At 41.8% G+C, this 19,306-nt stretch overlaps 2 protein-coding genes across 3 annotated transcripts; one reads left to right on the top strand and one right to left on the bottom strand.

Moving 5' to 3' along the window:
• The first annotated feature begins 1,135 nt into the window (after positions 1–1,135).
• LOC114442059 (somatomedin-B and thrombospondin type-1 domain-containing protein) lies at positions 1,136–13,975 on the top strand. Of its 2 annotated transcripts, none has more exons than XM_028415329.1 (5): positions 1,136–1,609; positions 10,179–10,361; positions 10,721–10,811; positions 12,511–12,669; positions 12,762–13,975. In XM_028415329.1, exons 1-5 carry the CDS (start codon positions 1,360–1,362, stop codon positions 12,865–12,867), a joined length of 789 nt encoding a protein of 262 aa, XP_028271130.1. In that variant the 5' UTR covers positions 1,136–1,359; the 3' UTR covers positions 12,868–13,975. The 2 variants fall into 2 exon arrangements, with proteins under 2 accessions (XP_028271130.1, XP_028271128.1); XM_028415327.1 differs by having other exon boundaries at positions 10,176–10,361.
• Positions 13,976–16,096: 2,121 nt separating this feature from the next.
• Positions 16,097–19,151, bottom strand: snap29 (synaptosome associated protein 29). The gene is made up of 6 exons (XM_028414274.1): positions 19,022–19,151; positions 18,119–18,352; positions 17,806–17,999; positions 17,464–17,549; positions 17,280–17,384; positions 16,097–17,085 (listed from the first exon to the last, which is right to left on the bottom strand). Exons 2-6 carry the CDS (start codon positions 18,350–18,352, stop codon positions 16,925–16,927), a joined length of 780 nt encoding a protein of 259 aa, XP_028270075.1. The 5' UTR covers positions 19,022–19,151; the 3' UTR covers positions 16,097–16,924.
• Positions 19,152–19,306: the final 155 nt, after the last annotated feature.

Below are 19,306 nucleotides of genomic sequence, written 5' to 3'. Positions count from 1 at the left end.
AGACAGGCAAACACGCACACGCACGCACGCCAATGATGAGAGACGTCACATCTCCTCGGGGCTACTGTACAATAGGGCTTTATGAGAAGTGTCAAAGTGCTCACAAACTTCCCTTCATCCTAACATCATCACTCCCTCCTCCTCCTCCTCCTCCTCATCTTTGCTGCTGAAGGGTTGGTCCTAAAATTGGCTAAATAATCTCTCATCTTCACAGGCATTAACCATACAGCTCCGGCCTTCAGATCATCTTTGAACTCCACAGATGAAAAGTTAATTTCCCCCGCGCTTTTCCCCTCAGTAGCCTGAAAACTCCACTGCCTTTATTTTGTCCAAAATGAAGGCAAGTACACACACACACACACACATTACTATTCCCTGCTTGGTTTACTCTAAGCATAAAGCTTTAAGATTAAACAGACCTATTCAGCATCTCAAAGTCCAACACTTACTGAAGATTTATACAACAAACAGCGACATGTGACACAGGACGAATATTTTCTTGTGTATGTGTTTTACAGTAGGCTTTCCACCATTGCTTTTTTCCCTCCATTCACTCAGAAGCAGTGAAGAGTGAGTAATGTCATTGTTCTCCAGCCTCTCTCTCAGTATGGTAGATGCGAAGAGGATTGAAAACCTGCAGCTCAAAACGAACCTCCGAACTTTTTCCTCATGATCAGGTTTGATTCTCTGGATTTTGTTTTTTATTTACCGATTAATATGAAACGGCTGCACCGCTGTCCGTGGTGCTGAATTAGATTTTGTGATATAACTGATCTGGATCGTTTCACATACCATATGTTAGATTGTGTTACTATTGTGGTGAAAAACATAGAGGTGCAGAGTTTCATTTGATCTCTGTGTAGCCGTTTTGGATTCCTTAAAAAGTTTCTAATTCCAGAATTAGTGCAAAAGTATAAAAAAAACATTCATTTGATCTATTTTGTGGCGTCTTCTATATGTTTATTTGCAGCAGTGGTGGCAAAACACGTCTGACGAGTAAGGTCACTGTTTTGTTTTATTATACAAGAAAGTGGGGGAGAGAGCGAGAGAGAGAGAGAGAGGCTGGTACTGTACGTCTTTCCCAATAACCAACAGTAGCTCTGAGGGGCGGTGTCCGGCAGACAAATAGAGCAGCGCTTACGCGCACTCGGCTCCACTTTTACGCATCAGTTGTTCGTGTAGGTGTCAATACAGCAGTTGCTTCATTTTCTTCGTAAACAAGACCATGCTGAACTTGTGTTTTGCATAGAAAACAACCACTGTCTGAACATTATTCAGGTATAAGTACCATCCAAAACGAAGCGTAGACCAGCGGAGTGAGTGAGAGTGAAGCAAGTGGTCCCAGAAATTCTGTCCGTCATGGGAGCGCATGGATGGAGCGCGGCGCGTCTGGGTTTTGTCGTTTGTGGATATTTGGCGCTTTTCTGCGGGGAGTTTGTCTCACGGGCTGAAGCGGGCTGCAGGGAGAGAGCGAGCCCGAACTGCTGCACCGGCCGGAATAACGAATGTTTTGAGTACACCAAGCGGAAAACGGTGTGCTACTGTGATACCTACTGTCAGAAAACCCGAGACTGCTGCGAGGACTATCGGCGCGTCTGCCAACTATCTGGTGAGTTGCTTGTTCTGGCGGTTTGACATCAAATAACTCCATAAAATCATTTATTTACATGATATACTTTGTTTAGTTTCCAAATACACTAAGCTATTCTTTGTTGTCTAGTTTGGGTGATGGCTGACTGGCATTGAGGTGACAGAGAGACAGTGTGACATACTGCACATAGCTGTCTCTACAGTGTGACATCTATGCCTGTTTGTTTTGAGTGGCCACTTGTAGGAAAACTTGGTAAAAATTTTACAAAAGCTAGTTGTGTGTACATAGTTTACATAGTACACAGAGTTTTCAAGTCTGTAGTCTTGACCCTTGGCCTTCCCCATTAAAGCTTCAAATTGCGCCACCTGGTCTCTCAGAGGATGGGAAGTGGAAACAGATAACAACAGCAGTCCACTCAGCGAAGCAAAGGACACAGACAAACACAGAATCATGAGCTCACAACTGATTAAAAGACTGAGTTTGGTTAACCTTTTCCCTCATCGTCCTGGCTGCTGCTATATAAGGACAAATGAGGGAATGGACACCATGGGGACGGACTGCCTAAGATGGTCAGGATTACAGTAGAGCTGTGTCTGAGATTTGACAGATAGGAAACACTCTGACCTGTAACTGAGGCAACTCTTGTAGTATGTTGAAACTCAAGTTCACAAGGAGTGATTATCTGTGCATAGATACCCTCAGAGTGTGACCCTCTGTCTTAAGTGCACAGTAACCAGCACTTGCAGGAAGCAAAGAGCTTTTTAAATGCTGCAGCAATCCCTCTATTTAGGCACATTTTGTGTATACACAGTGAACCTCTGTTTAAGTGCTTTATCTGTGCTGTGATGTGAGCAGGCTGCCTCATCCAGACAGGCTAAAAGTTTGTACAAAGGCACTCTGATGGAGGCTATAATACAGTGTATTAGACCTCAGTGTTTACTCCAAAGATAACAGATCTGTTAATCATTATTTAAGTACAATTATTTCCAAAGAGAAAGTTTTCCTACATTTTAATCTACTTACATTATGACTGGTGTACACGTTATACTGCAACCATGTTACTTTTTTAGTTTAGACGTTTAGAGTGGTGCTATTCTACAAGTCATTTGTTGATGAAGAGTGGAAATAAGTGGCCTTTGAATGTCATAAAAAGTGTTGGTAAAAGCTATACCTCAGATTCATCTGATGTAGAAACAGCCCTCACCAACCAGCAGCCAGCTGGGTGGATTCCAGGCATCACTTCATCCATCCTCAGCTGAAACTGAACACAATAGCACCTCAGGTTAGTGTTGAGTCATCACCACACAGTCTCTGGTCTCTCAGAGGTCACAGCTGCCACGAACATTAGTTCACTCACGTGTCATTTATAGCACAGTGGAACTCATGGGTTTCTCTTTGACAGCTCAGTCCTGATGTGACAAACAACAGCCGGGCACAGTGGTGTGATGCAGGTGTTACTGGTTGGATGTTTTCCAGATGGATGCAGAGAACAGCTGTAAATCAAAACGTGTCTGCTGAATATTCATGAAAGTTTAAAACGTTTTTAATCACTCCACAGTCTTAAGTCTTAACTCGAAACACGCCACCTTAACTACATCCTTTGAAGCATTGAGTGATGCTCAGTAAAATACCCGGACTTCCTCCCTGTGCAACCTGAGCATCTTTACAGTGTAAACACTTCATGCATCTTGTGGTTTGGCTCCATTCCATCAAAGTGCCCTGATATTTTCTTACCCACATTACACATAGCCTTTATCTGAGCCTGCAGCTCTGTAACGCATCAGGGAGTTTGTCTGTGTACTGTCCATCACTGTCTGTAATTAACTCATGTCAGGTGTAGCTGAGCAAAGAGCGTGGAGTGGGTGACATCAGAGGAGAGACAGAAAAACACAGACACACTGTTTGCACCACTTGAACACAAACACTTAAAGCTCTTCAGAGGGGGAGACCACTAATTTAAAAGAGGTATTTTTCAGGAAGATGTTCCATGAATGTATGAATGAATTTAACATTTCAAGCAGGGAAGCTAGATTGATTTAATTACTGTTAAAGTATGTAACCCATAATAAAAGTGTGGCTTCTTTGTTTACCATGATCCAATCAGAGTGAGATTTATGCATGTTCCCTTAGGTTTTATAAAAGGAAAACATACAGCAGCTATTATGAGGATGTCCACAGAAAATAGAAAGAAGATACATAGTTTAAGATATACAACTTAATTTAGCATTTGTGGGAGTGAAGTTATTTGACATAATTTGGCATCTTCATCACTACAATTTACTCTGGGTTTATTAGTAAAAAGGCATTTTTCAGACTTCTGACAGCAAAAAAATGAAGCCCTGTGGGCATTTTGTGCATTTTTTTTATTTCTTGTCTTTTTCATGCACACTGAAAATATTTCAAATTCCAACTAAGCACTTACACACTTTTATCTTTGGCATCAGTCCCAGCTAATTTCTAAACATGCGTAAACATTTAGCAGCACTTTTCATAATTCACAGCACGTTTCCCATTGAGATAAGTGTTTATTCCACTTTATAGACTCTAGAGATCATACTGGCCCACAGGAGGCTGGAAGGGGAAGCCCCTCTCCTCTCCTACACAGGGGTCTGGTAGTTCTCACTCTAACAGGAAGATGTACTACAGCCTCTACCTCAAACACATAAGAGGTGTGCTCATCTTCAGCTCTTTCTCCTGCTTCTCTTCGTTTCCTGTAGGGCACTGCATGTTGTCATACCATGTTTGCTTCTTTCCACCTACGCTCACTCCCTCTCTTTCTGCCTTGCTTCCCATGTGTTTCACCTTCATGAATAAAGGGAATGTTTTTATCTAGCCAGCCTGAAATGAGCCAGCTGTTGAAATCTTTTGAGACAAACATCTTACTGTCCAGTCTTTCCTGGCACTAACATACTGCACGCTGCATGCTGCTGATTGCAAATTTGATGTGCTGCCTCTGGCTCCTTCATGACCATAAACCTTTTTGAACTTTACATGTTTCAGTTGGTGCCAACTACAAATTTAACATGACGCAGTTTTAAGGAAAGCTGCCACTGTGGATTATCCAGACTAAGAGGGACACATTTTGATGCTTACATAGGTGAAAGATTTGGCCAAACCAATCCTTTAACAACTATTGTTAGCATGACATTATTAGCAGAATATACATAATAACATGATTGTGTTAGCATGGTAGTATTAGCTTTGCCGCCTTACTAACATGCATAATCCAAAAAGATAAACATTGAAATACACAATTAGAATGCCTATTTTGGTATGCAATTTAGCATTTTTACTTCTGCATACATTCACAATTATGTGGACTATCGCGATGGTAAATAAAATGGACACATTAGGAGTCTGTCTCAGGAAGTTTTGCAATCATTCAGTTGTAAAAATGTAAACCTAAAGGAGCCTGTTTTAGTTCCTCTGATTTATGTCAAACTTGAAAACAGATGGTTAGGGGCCATCTGTCCATATACATTAATGCTTTCAGTGTTGCTACAAACACAAGATAAGTGAAAAGAGTTATATTTTTGTTAGGTTTAAGTGGAATCAGTATTCAAAAATAATATTTCTTTGTATTTCCATGGTGTTGTGAGGACTATAAACACGTCTGCGAAGCTGATCAGTTCCAACAGATAATCTGCCTCAGCTGTGTTTGTAATGAATCCTTTTAATTACTTGGTTTGTTTGGCACTCCTTTTTAAGGTGTCTACAGGAAACACTTACGTGCTAACCTGTTATTAGGGCTCAGTCCCATGTCCTTCACCCCTATTAACAGGCATGTGGTTTTTCTTGTGTTGCTGAACATTATAAGACTTGTCTGATGGGACCACTGCCCAGCTTTCCACAGAGGGAGGGAGGCAGGCTGATGGAGGAGGTTTTGAGGTGCAGCAGTGGTCTGCTTGAGCAGCTGGACATCTGGGTCCCATCAGACAAGAGGGGGAGTAGAGGACCCAAAAAAGGAGACAGATGGAGGTGAAAGAACCAGGAAGAGTGGGGGACAAAGTGATAAAGGGAGAAAAAGATAAAGGAAGTTGGGTGGGCAGGTCTACTAATTCTTTTGTTGTGAAACCCTAAAATGGAAGCACAGTTCAGTGACAGTGAAAAGAAAAGAAATCTGAAAAGCTAGATAGTACGCTGTTATCTCACTGTAACAAGAGTGACTGGAGATTGGCTGAAAAGTTAGAAGATAAAAAGAGCTGATGTTGGATACACATTCATTGGTTGGGTTCAGGTCAGTGCTTAAAGATCTGGCAGGAAAATTAGCAACACAATAACACAAGAATACTACGATTACTCTCAGTTTCTTTTAGGTTTTCTCTCTCTTTTACAGTTAAAAGTACACTTTGACATAAACCTTGTGCTCCAAAAAGATTAAAGAACAGACTGTTTCAGATAAAAACACTGTTAGTTTAAATTATTCAGGAACACTATACTAAAATATCTGATTATAAAAAGACAGAAGCAAGACATGCTGATGAGTCCTATTTGTTTCCTGTTTTGGGGTCAGAGGTTAGAGGTGGTGGCTCACTTTCTAAATGGGGACTTTCTCGTCAACTAAACAAACAGGGGACAAGGGTGATGTGTGGGTTAGGCTGTGTCAGACTGTCAGCAGGGTTATCATGTGGGTGGTGGGGTCTGTTGCACTGGTGGTACCAGAAGCTGACTGGTGGACCACCACTGTTTTGGTAATTGCCTTCTGACCTCTGGTGGCTAAGGGCCAACAGCCTGAGACTTCCAGACAGGGCCTTAGTCCTGCTTGTGTGTGTGTGTCTGTCGGTGTAGATCAGAGGGATAATAGCCTTGTTTCCCCCCACGGGTGCGGGAACTCACCGACCCTATCGGTTTCACTGAGCACACCCTGTGTAGTAAAGACCTGCCCTTCTTGCTTGTGTTTTTTCCCTCTATGAGAAAAAGAAAACAGCAACATAAAAACTGTCCCGTGAACGTCAGAGGATGTAGAGGGAAGGAAAGGCAGGCAGGAGCATGGATAAGAAGAGGTGGAGGAGGCAAGAGTAGGAAGTTGATACGGTTGTAGTGTCTGATTGCACCATGCCGTTCAATAATCTTTTAAAAAAGTTCATGTCTCTCAACAAGTCTACACGGGAAAACATATACATATGTATGTGTGTTTTAGGGTGGAACAAGCTTAAATTAGTAGATGTATCTGAGAGAAAATGTTTTGTGTGTGTGGTGATATGGGAAAGGCGAGCGTCAGGTGGGCAGCACTAATGTGCAGGAATTCAGAGATTCCACAGTGGCTTTGTGGATCGGCTGTGTCACTGAGGCAGCCGCCCCCCCCCTCCTCCTCTGAAACCCCAACAGGACCATGGGAATGAACCAAACAGGCGGCACCTTGAAAGCTCTCTCTCTCTCTTTCTTTTTCTCCTGTTCACACACACATACTTATTCACTCGCAGCATTGTACTGTGGGGTTGAGTATGTATTATAAAGATAGAGTGAGGGAGATTAGATGACGAGGGAGGATTAGATTCAGTTATGGTATATTTATCTTCCCTCTTATTTCACAAAGAACAACAAAGAGTTTCGAGCTGTGTGCACCTGCTCTCACTAAATTATACTAAAAATGAAAGTTCATGAAAAAAATAACATATTATACATAATTATATAGTATTTAATTCAGTAAGATATTTGCAGTCATTAAATTATGTTGGCACTTGACAGCCCGTCTTCTTTTTTGTTTATGTTTTTATGTGACGTGTGCACTTCCTCCTAAAAACAAGGTTGTTAAATGTCTGCCACCATTAAAGCTCTGTGTTGGACAGGGCTTGATTACTGCTGGAGTCTTTTGGCTTTGATCGGAGCAGCCATCTAAGTAATACAGCTTCCTCTTAGCCTGATGTAATTGGCTAAATCAGCCAACTGAACAGGGAGCCTGATTGCTGCTGTTGCTGTGTTTATGTGTTGTGCTGAGTTCACTAATTTGTGTGTGTTTAGGCGTGGGGTAAAGGGAAACCAGAGAAACGGGATGCAAAATTAGCCCTTTTATTTAAATAGCCCCCACACATATGACTGGGGTCACAGACTTCCTGAGTCTGGGTTTAGCTGATCCTACATAAGTAGCTGCTAATGACCCAGTCACTCATTGCCACCTGCCTACCTGAGTAAGTGCTCAATGCAGTATGTGGAAGTCTATATGAGGATGCATGCTGCAGCTTAAACTTTAAACCAAGCATTTAGGCATGACAGCAAAGATTAAAGGAACATTTACAGCTTTCTTTGAGTCTAAGATCAATCCATGTTCAGCTAGAAATGGCTGGTTGTCTTGTGAGAGGCATCTCCTTACCATCTGTGTGGCTTCACCAAGAAAACCATGATCTCGTTTGATGTCACCTCAGAAGCCACAGAGATAGTAAGGAGATGACTCTCACAAGACAATACACTTGTGGACAGAACCAACCTCACCCCAGACCACTTCTGTGACCTGCTGGACCTCTGCCTGACCACAACCTATTTCCAGTACAATGGGAAGTTTCACAGAGAGAAGCAGGCTGCACCATGGGATTACCATGGTCTCCAATTGTGGCCAAACTCTACGAGGAAGAAGAGGAGAGAAGGGCCCTGAATTCCTTTCTGGCCCTTCTCCTTTCCTTGAACTGCTCCAGCTCACTGGTAGATATGTGGATGACACCTGGGTCAAATCAGGGTTCACAGAACACAGCACAGCAGTGGACAACAACATCTAGTTCACTTGAGAGGACACCAAGGACAACAATCTGGCCTTATTGGAGTGTACAGTTCACATTGAGGAGGAGAGAAGCCTCAATGTGGAGATGTACAGGAAACCCTCCTACACAGACCAGTACTTGCTGTTTTCCCACCACCCACTGGAAGAAAAGCTGGGAGTCATCAGAACCCTGCAGCACAGAGCACAAACTGTACCAATCAGCTTCACCTACAACTGAAGATTCTGACATTGTCATCACATATGTGTCAGGAGCATCAGAGAAACTCTGTAAAATCTCTTCAACAACCACACGACATCCTGGTACATTTCAAACCCATCATGACCCTAAGACAGAAATCGGTACACGAAGGACAAAACTCCCAGGGAAAGTATGCAATATATGCAGTCCAGTGCAGTGAGGAATGCTCCGACCTGTTCATTGGTAAAACTAAACAACCACTCCACAGAAGAATGGCACAAAACAGGAGAGCCACCTCCACAGGACTCAGCAGTTCACCTAGACTGGATGGAGCATGTGTGCGCAATAGCCAGATTCGATCTTAAAAGCAATCCATATTCAGTCCCACTCTAGCTGGATTGACTAGAAAGGGTCGTTAACCTGTCCCAATACCTCAGCTCCTCATCATAGTCATTAGCCAGTCATTAGAAACACCTGAGCTTCAAAAACAGTCAGATCAGAGAACACGGGTAAGTAATAGGTCCCTCACAGATCCACCCATTAAGGACTTCCAACACATAATATGTTTCCTCACCAAGTCTGATGAACGTTATTGTCTGCTACAACTCTTTTTCTACACGCACATTTGTTTACTTGCAGCTAAGGACACCGGTAAACACGTTTGGAGCTAGCGCTGTGTGCTCAAACATGTCATCAGAACTATCGTCAATTGCCTAGCATGTTAGCTTCTAGCTAGCAATCAACTTTTACTTACCGGGTACATGGTCCAGCACCAGGTCTCCATCAGTCCATCAGTCATCCCTCCTCGTCTTTCAGCTCTCGCCAGCGAGTAAAAGCCGGGCCAACATTAATCCTTGTTCGAGCTGTTGCTTTGTCGCGCTCCGTTTACTTTTATTCGTCTTTTCAGACACATTTTTTTCTCATTCGAGTAAATGTTTGTGTTTGCGCTCTGTGTGGACTCCCAACAGACCCCGTACCTGTAGAATGTGCGCATGCTCAGTAGTCTGTCGTTCTGTTGCGTATGTCTCCCGCGATAACAGGTTCAATGCTTTGCTTCTCTGACTGGTGTTCAGTGTGGTGGCTACATGTTCCAAATAGATGGAGTGGATTTAAAGTGTGGACTAATTTCACTTATTTTTAACACTATCTCCACTTTATTCACTGCTTCAGACAGACTTTGAACTTTTGCAGATGTGTGTATGCTGTAAAGTAAATTATGTAGTCCTTTGTAGGTTCTTACCCGAACCCTAAAGTTTTTCAGATGCCAGTGCAGGCGACAGACGCTCTCACTGAGGCTGAAAAACTAGGTGTTCAACTGTCAACTGTAGCAAAGGATGCTCCATAATGGTGAAGAAGGCTGCAGCAGGATTTAAACATTGCACAGAACCTGGAAAATGACCCACATCCTGGAGGGTCACAATTACCACTCAGGAGACCACTGACAAGATCCATGATGAAGTGTCAGCTTGCTGTGTCATAAACCCCCTTGGGTCTTATGAGAAACAGATTTGGCACATGATGAGCAATAATCTGCCATTTCCTGAGAGATTTGTCCTGCAATTTGTAACAGTGGGTGACAGCTGAGTTCACTACTTCTAACCAGAGATGAAAGAACCATTAGAACTGTGAAAACTGTCTGCCCTGCTGGTTGTCTTAAACCTTAGGTTGATCTCTGTGTCTCTCTGCTTCCCCAGCAGCCATTGACTGTGTGGTTGGATCATGGGGTCCTTGGTCGTCATGCACGTCTCCATGTGGAGTTGGCAGCACAGAGAGGATTCGCCAAGTATCTGTTCCGCCTAGAAATGGAGGCACTCCCTGTCCTGACCTCAAACAGCGTAGAGGATGCTTTGGAAACAACGCCATATGCAGCACTGCAAAAGGTGAGTCTGTGTCTTCTTTCTACATAGCTGGGCTGCTTTGGCTATAAATACTACTCCTGCTCTGAACTCTTATTTATTACATTTTTCAGTATTCACTGGGGTGCCTCTCGTTAAACCGTTAACAAGAAGCACCCCAGTGAATTCTGAAAAATGTAGAAACACATTAGCCTTATCTCCAGCTGTGTTATTTCAACACCTCAGTTGTGCTTTTTACAGCTGAATTGCAACACAGATAGACAGTTTATCAAGGAGACGATTGCCAAGAAAAAACGAACATCACTTCAGTCAGTTTTAGTGACTGCTGCAGATTAAGTATGGTATATGTTTAAAGATCATTTCCCCTATCACCTGATTTCCAGAGGTGGCAAAGATCCTGCCTGATTCTTTTAAGAGGAACTTCAAGGATCCTTGGAGGCGACCACACATGATGATGAAGGAGGAGAAGGCCAGGTAAAGCCTCTATTAGGCAGCTGCAAGCCACTAACTTTGTTGTCGTCTGCGGCAATGTGTTTCAGCGCAATCAGTGCAGAGGGTGTTATTACAGCTGAACCGTGTAGTGTTGAATGATAATGTGTGCATGTTTGTATTCTGTCACTGAGGGATTTTTAGACTTCAGTCTGTGTCCTATACATGCAGATATGGAAGGTGTAACGGTTTAACGGTAATGTTTGGGATCTTTCAGATGTAACTCACTCTGGCATGAACCTCCTAATTTCAGTCTACAAGGCGTCTGGTTTTCATCCCATGTTCATATCAGTGTTTCTCCTCAGTTTGCCCACGGTTTAAAGGTTGCTTTCAGTTCAAACCCAAGCTAAAAGATTAGAAAAGAAGGACCAAGGCCAAGGTTGTCATAGCACACAGAGGCTTGAAATTGATTTGGCTGTGTAACGTGAACCCTGTCATTGAATATTTGCTTCATGAGCTGACCTTTACTGATAAGGTATCTGTAATCCGTGTAAGAGGTAAACCCCTCGCTGAAAAGATGTCATCTTTGATCTGAGCTGATTGGAGATGTTCCCCGAGCTGGAAGAATCAGAGACAAGAGAAGAGCTTTTCACGCTAATTAAAATGGACACTGGATACTTTTGTTTTGACTGAAATACAAACCGTTGGGGAACTGAAGGCACATTACTCATAAATATGATTAATTCAGCTGGAATTACACTGAATGAGGGTGTTTTCACACAGACATCTGGTGTAACCATGGTTGTGTAATGGAAACTGACCCAGAAAATGAGGGTTGAACTGATGACTTTGGATGTCTGTAAAATTATCTGAGTGATTAATATAACAAGGTGGAGACTGGATAAGAACAGGAGACTGTTATTCAGTTCTTACTTTACATGCAAAGGCTTAACACAAACCTGCATTAATATCTTGAAGGGATTAAGGCACAGGACGACATTTTTAGTGGAATGAACATGGATTTACAGCATTTGAGATTAGTTTTTGCACTTCAACCCTAATTACAGGAGGGGCCAGAGAAAGGAAATACCATTTTAACAACTGCATGTGTGCATGTACATGCAAATGTGTTAGAGACTGTATACTCACACCTGTCATTTCATTATTCTGAAATAATGGTATATGCTAAAAAAAGAACTCCTCCATGGTTTTCGTGTGTCAAATCAGAGCTGAATACTGAATGGCATTGCATAATATGAAAAACTGAAGCATTACAGGCTGAAGCTTCATGTTGTCTTTGACAAACCACCCCACTGTGGATGGTGTTTTGTCACAGCTGACTGAATCAGAGACAAAATAAATAGTGGGGTGAAGTTCAAAGTGCCTCCCAGAGAACACAGTGATGAGAAAAACAAGACTCTGTTGTTGTTTCCAGGGTGCAGACTGAGCTGTGTTGATATTAGGATGGTGCAGGTGACCATGACATTGCTGGATCACCTTCAAATGGAGCGAATCTCTTATCTGCAAATTTTGTATTTTGTCTGCTTAACTGGGTCGGATCACTATTTGGCTTTCATCCTTCAGCCAAGTTGGATTGTTGTATGGAGAGGAGGGGAAGGGAGTGCTCTCCTGTGGTTCTGTGTCTTCATCTGGACTTTTTCCATTTGAGCTATTTGAGCCAGTAACTGACCGGTGCATATAACACATTTTAAATATTTCTCTTTATCTCCCTTTTTGCTTGCAGTTACTGTGTGTACCTGCGAGTGAAACAGGCCAGTGCAGCGTGTAACCCTAAACTGTGGAGTGCTCAACTGGTGAGAGAGAGGCTGGTCTGTGCAGAGTGTCAGAGTGATGCCATGTCAAAGTCAAATCGCTGTGGAGGCGACGGCCTGGTCAGCACTAGGTAAACAAAACTACCATAAAGTAACTAAAATAAAATCCCTTCATTTTCTTCTGTCGTGTATCTGTTCATATCCCTGTGACTCATTTTTGCAGAACGTTCTGGGCAGCAGCTTCAGTCCCAGGCTGTCATGGTTCCTGGGTTCGGGAGTCGTCCTCTGAGGGCTGCCGGTGTCCTCCCTACTCTGTACTCTTTGTCTGAGCTGACATTACAGCTCCCAGACAAAGTGCATGCAGGGACAGGTGTCCCCCTCAGAGCCTCACTGTGGGTGAGCCACTGTCAGCCAAGCCAGACCACCCCCTCATCCAGATTCCTGGATGGGTAACTCAAGGAGATCAGCAGTATCCTGCCTTTTTTCCCTTTCACCTCATACTCTGTACTGTATACACCGTTACTAAGCACACAGATATTCTTGCATTTAACTCCACATTTTTTACCACCACGTTATGTACTTCTCTTCTCCAAAGCACAGCAACATCTATATGCCTTTTTACCTCTGAAATCTTTGCTATCTACCTCCACCAATGCAAGTGCATTTGCTAATGCATAATGTACAAATATATATATATATAAATATATATATTATTTTGCTTTATACATTTTCTACTTATAATTGTTTATGTGTAATGTATATGTGTCTATATAGCCACACCCATTTAAAATCAAACAGTTCAGTTTGGAGCCCCAATCCAAAGAGTCCTAAATCATCAATGGGTTGGAGACGCTAAAAACTGCTTCATCCAAGTTGTATCCATTTGCTAGAATCCTTGAGTCAATATATCTATGTTTTGTTCCTGTTAATATTTCTCTTCAACATCTATAACCAGCAAGTGAAGTTGAATATCAGGTATTGATTCTCAGGTGCTTAGATATGTGTCTTTGTCTCTCATTAAGCTTTTCTTTTCTTCTGATGATCAGTCAATGATGTTTTTAATCAGCTGTTCAGACTTCATACTGCTGGAGAGGAAAAGGAGCCATACCAGAGAATTTCACTATGGTTCTCTCGGTCCTCTGTGTCCAAGACTCATCAAGTCTTCTCTTTCACAGCTAACCCTGCTTGCAAAAAAAATCAAACAAATACAAACAGCACAGACTCCCACAATCTTTTTATGTCTCCGTTCTTGTCGTCTCAGCAGAAATTGCTGATGTAAGAAGGGGTCAGGTGTAATCCCAGTTATCGCTTCTCTCCCATGTCTGTGTTTGTGTGTTTATTTATTATAAAACAAGCGATGATTTTATTAGTGCAGCACATCATACTCTGTACACTGTCCATTAGTGAAAATAAAGAACTATACTATCACCTCTCCCACTCCTGTCATGTTTTCATTCCATCAGATCACTGTTAGGTTTCTGACTTCTCCCCTCCCTCTTGCAGTAGCGACTATAAGCACAACCCTGATAAGTATATCCCTGTCAGCTCAACCATGTGTTGACGTGCAGAATTTTATTGGTTAAAAAGAACAGCACATGCAAACATGCACGTATTAACATATTTTTTGCTGCATTCTTGACATTTTTGCCTGGGGTGCAAAGGGGATGACGACAAGCAAACTGACAACTAATGTGTATAATCGTGTCTTTTAAGCTGCATTCTGTGGCAATTTGGGGTTTGTTTTTGTGATGAAACTGTCAAAGATGGAGTGTGGACAGGCTAAACCTGAGGCCGAAGACACACTGGATGGCCTTTCCTTGTCTGTCAGTACAACTGCTTGTGTTGTTTGTTTTTTGTTTGGGGGGAACTTCCTTTTTTGTGTGATATATGGACTAGTTAACTGCACATGGAGGGGATAGTGTTGGAACTCAACCCTGATACTAAAGATTTTACTTCACAATGTTAAGGTAAAGGTAAAGCTTTGTGTCTGTAGAATTTGTATGACTTTTCATATCAGGGTACAGATTGGGGATGTTTTTGAGGTTGTATACTTAACACAGGCCACCCATTAAAACCTTAAGGTGAGAATAACAAAGAAATTTTGCTTGGTTGAAAAATGTTAAAGACTGACCACAGGTACATCTGAGAGGGCTTTATATAAAGTGAGATGACTGAATTGACAGACAATTTGACACCTAATAATGTGTTGTTAGAGAGAAATCTGTACATGGTAATGTTGTTCATCTCAAAGGCGCTTCAACCTCACCTCCTCCATTAATTGCTCCTGCCGCCCTCCCTCCTGTGGTCTCCTCCCTCCTTCCTCTTACCCAGCTCTCTACCAAACACTCCTTCGTCAGCACAACTCTTTATTTTCTCTTACTACAACAGTGGCAATAGAGTGCTGTCAGCCTGACAGTCCATCCCCTCTGCTGTCCTGCCTCTGCTGCTAACCCGCTTTCCAAAGGGCAGGAAGGCCCATCTCTGGCCCAGTGTCTGATGGGCTCCGACAGCAGTGTGTTCTGGGATTACTGCCGCTGAAAAGGGGGGCATTCCTGCACTGTTGGCTTTTGTCACAGCACGGCCACTGTTTGCTTTTGACAAGACAGCTGTTCAAAGCCCTCCCGGCCCCTATGTATGGCATGAAGGGAAAGAACCCAGAGGTGACTTCCGTTTATTCGTGGTGTTGGTAAATGTATGGTTACATCTCAACCTGAGGTCCCTTCTTCAGCATGTTTATCCACAGATGCTGCCTGATATCATCACATTTGAATATTTTTGTAACACAGGTTGTCCTAGTTTATTAAAGAACCGTGATGATGCACCTATTCATGCACAAATTGTGCTATTTATGCCCTGAATTTTGTCTTTTTCTGGTTCACACTGTATATGCTTCAGGCACCTTTTTGTATTTCATGTTTCCATCTACCTTGTTTGTGCATTTACACCATGTGTACAGCAGTCAAGGTATCAAAACAATGCCTTAAAGTCCAGGCATGCAGGGTTACTCCCTCAACTTGGGGCCCTGGGTGGCTGGTACCCCCTTTTTTCCCTGCTGTTTTGTTCCCTGATGTTGTGTATGTGTTTTTAGGACGCATGTACTGTAATTAGCAAGTCATCCTAATGAATGCTTGTTGCCTCTGTAAGAGCAGCTGGTCAAACACAGAGGAATGATAATGAATGGACGCCTCAACATGAGGACCTGAGTAGCACAGAGTAACACAGATGGTACACAGCAAAGCTATTTGGTTGGTGTCATGTTTTTTTTTTAAGGGTCAAGCTCCCAATGTATTTGATACTTACATTTATTCAATGCTGTTTTGTATTAAATTGCTTTAAACTTAAATTGCAAAAAAATACCTGTTCCTTTATCTAGCAGTGTCAGCCTACATAAATATTAGAATTCACCAAAACTATGACAAACTGCTAACATGCACATTTAATGGCCTTAATAGTGTTTTTCGGCAAATGCTCATGTTTCCAAATTAGAAATATGGCGCCATCTTGTGATGCTTTTCATATCCTGCACCACCACTAAACAATCCCCAGCACACCCGTGACTCCCCCATAAAGGTTTTTATTGAATACATCACAAATGTAAAAACAATGTAACCTTGAATAACAACTTTTTTTTCTTACTGTTGATCACTTTACAGTAACTTAGAATTTAAAGGTCGTTCTTGTGAAATTGGGGGACATTCCATCAGTTTTTGTTCACATTGTTTTGGCTGAAAATATCAACTCAATCCCATTCTGCAGCTACATCACCAATCAATATAAAACAATTTCATAAAAAGCACAGGAAAGCATTGAAGAACATGACCATACAAATCAAACATCAATATCAGAACCATCTCATGGTGAAGCACACCATCATGGCACAGATTCAAAAGCTAGTCTAATGTACATACATGTTACATGTAAGGCAAAAGTGACTAGAGCTCAGCTTGCTGCTTGCTTGTGTGTTCATACATACATAGTGACAGGTCTAGGAAAGTCAACACTGACATAAAACAAACAAAAAACAAAACAAAACAAATAATCCAGTTTTCATCTAGATAGTAAATTATTCAGTTAGTCACAAATTTCCTTCCTCGTTTGTATAATTAATTGATTACTCAATTGTGTTTTTGCCATCTTTTAAAACAACATACTCAAGCAATTCAGTTGAATACATTCAGCCAGAAAAGCAGTCATTCAATAAAACAGAGTGAACTGAGAAGCACACACACATACAGAATAGAGTCTTCCCTTCAAAACTCACAAGTGAAAGTGGAAGAATCCATTTTAAAAAAAACAAATAAAGTTAAACAAAGGCCATGTTGGAGAGAGTAGTGAGTTGTTGCCAGTTTTTGTCTGTGTAAGAGTGAGTGAGTCCAAGTGTTTGCTTCATTTGAGGTTCTTAATCTGCTGGTTTGTGTTGTGGATCTTAAGATCCATCTTGTCCACTTTATTCAGCAGAGAATCAATGGAATCGTCCTGGTCTTCAATCTCAGACTGGAGGCCAAGCCCAAGGTTCTTTAGTCTTCTCAATCCATCCGACATTTCATCTATATCATGCACAAAGGACATCCACATCATTATCATCTATGCCCGAGACAGTAATGTTGTTTCATGGTTAAACAAAGTAAATTACATTAGTTAAGATACATTGCAGAAATAACAGAATTATTAAAAGTGTTGAAGCCATCTGGATCTAACTACCTTAGACAAAATAGTAACTAAAATGAAAAGATTTGCATACCCAGATTATTGTCAAGGGTCTGGTGAGCCTCCCTGAGGACTCTGTTCTGAGGATATCCATTCTGTCTAGATGAGCCGCCATCCACCGATGCAGCAGCTCCAAATCCTGGAACATAGAAGCCAGACATGTTAGCAGCCAGTTTTTAGTATGGTCAGGCCATGCCAGGGATTTTGCACATGCTTACCTCCAGTATCCAACTTTCTTAGGTTAGGGTGGCTTGCTTGGTACTTATCTTCATGTTCCCTGCTACTGGACATGGCAGAGTGTAATCTGAGAACGAAGATAAGAATTGTTCAAGACAAGGGCATTCAATAACAAATCAAATAAAAAAACATTGCATTACAATATTTTATGTAAAGCTGTTTAAATCTGACTTTCTTTTCATTTAAGTAAAGTAAGAAAGCATTACTTAGCCACAATTAATCATGAAGCCATTACTCTAACAACTTTATTGAAAATCTCCAACACACAGTCAAATTTTCAGATGGATGAAAGCTGAACTAAACAATCAAGAACTAAAACTTACTTGTCATTGGCCTCGTAGGCTTTTGGCTGCTCGGGTGGTGGCTTCGTTTCTGGCTTGCCCTTGAAGTAATTGACAAGGCCACCCCAAACACTCTTGATGCTGTTAATATGCTTCTGACTGGTTTTTAGGTCCTGATCCATGTTGTCCAACATTTTGTCTGTCCTCTTTAGTACCTCGCCCTGTCGAATCAGCTCCTACAGAGACACAGGTACAAACAGAGGGTGACAGGCTGATAGATATCAAAGCTGGGGAGTAAGAAGAGACCTTCTGTTGACAATGAAATTATAATGATAAACCTGCTAGTTTCACATACCTCTGCAGTCTCAACACCCATCTTCTCTGATTCATAGATGAGGCCGAGCGAACGGTAACTGCTGTCCACAGCAGACTGAGCTGTGCGCATCACTTCTTGTTGGAGGTATCGCTGCTTCCTCTCTGCTTCACTCAGCCCATCATCGGGGTCATCATTGAAACCCCTACTTTTAGGCTTAAAATCTTCCTCGTCATCATCATCTGCAAATGGGTTGTGGGATTTAGGGTAGGCCATCTGTGAAGAAATTTCATAGTGTAGAAGAGTAACTGATGATTAGGACACACTGACTTCTTAATACGTAACTTTGCTAATTCTGCCTACCAAAAAGCATTCGTGATTAATCAGATGTTTTTATTTTATATTGTAAAAAAAAAAATCAAATGTAGAGTTTGAAAAGGTTTTGACGTTTCATAAACAGCAGTCCTAGTAACAAAGCACAGCATAGTAATTAGTGCAAATAAAAAACACGTTTAAGTCATTATGCAAGCGGTCAGCTCGAATGGCATCCCAAGTATTTCCCAAGAAAATTAAGTTAATGTTAGCTCCGCCATGTTAGCTTCAGCTAACTGCACTTTTCATATCACAAAACTAGTTTTATATCACGGCTATAGACTATCACAATGTTTCACACTAATCATCTGCCAAAACAAAAGCTTTATCTTAGAAAGAGAAACCATTTAACATTATAGGGGTGAATTCAGCTAAGTTTTTATCTACCCTTGGGTGTTGGCTAGCTAGCCAAGCGCTAGCTTATCAACACAGACCGTTAGTCTAGTAAATGATTAAATCCACACATCAAGACAGCGCAGCGCACTGCCAACAAGGGCATTTTCTTTTCGTCTAATAGTTCATGTACAAAATGACACTGTAAAAGCACAAGTGGAATCAAATTAAGATACAGACCTTTGACCGTTTTAGCAGCAGCCGTTGTTGTTACTCTATCAGCTGACAGAGCGACTGAACACTTCCTGTCACGTTTAGTGACGTAGCGGCATCCAGCAAATATGGCCAATCATGCGCAACTAAAACGCACAGAGTAATACGGAAGTCATTTTTTCTCCAGTGAAACATCTGTATTATAATCCTGGTTGGCACTGTGTGTTGTTTATCTGTCATTTTAGTGGTAACAGTATGTATGTTTGTGCACAAAACCCCTGCGTGTATTATGGTAATCTGACTCCAACATCT

The sequence above is a fragment of the Parambassis ranga genome, chromosome 9 (genome assembly GCF_900634625.1).
Source record: "Parambassis ranga chromosome 9, fParRan2.1, whole genome shotgun sequence".
Classification (NCBI taxonomy): Eukaryota; Metazoa; Chordata; class Actinopteri; family Ambassidae; genus Parambassis; species Parambassis ranga.
The sequence above is the reverse complement of the archived record's forward strand: the minus strand, read 5'-3'. Positions and strand labels throughout refer to the sequence as shown.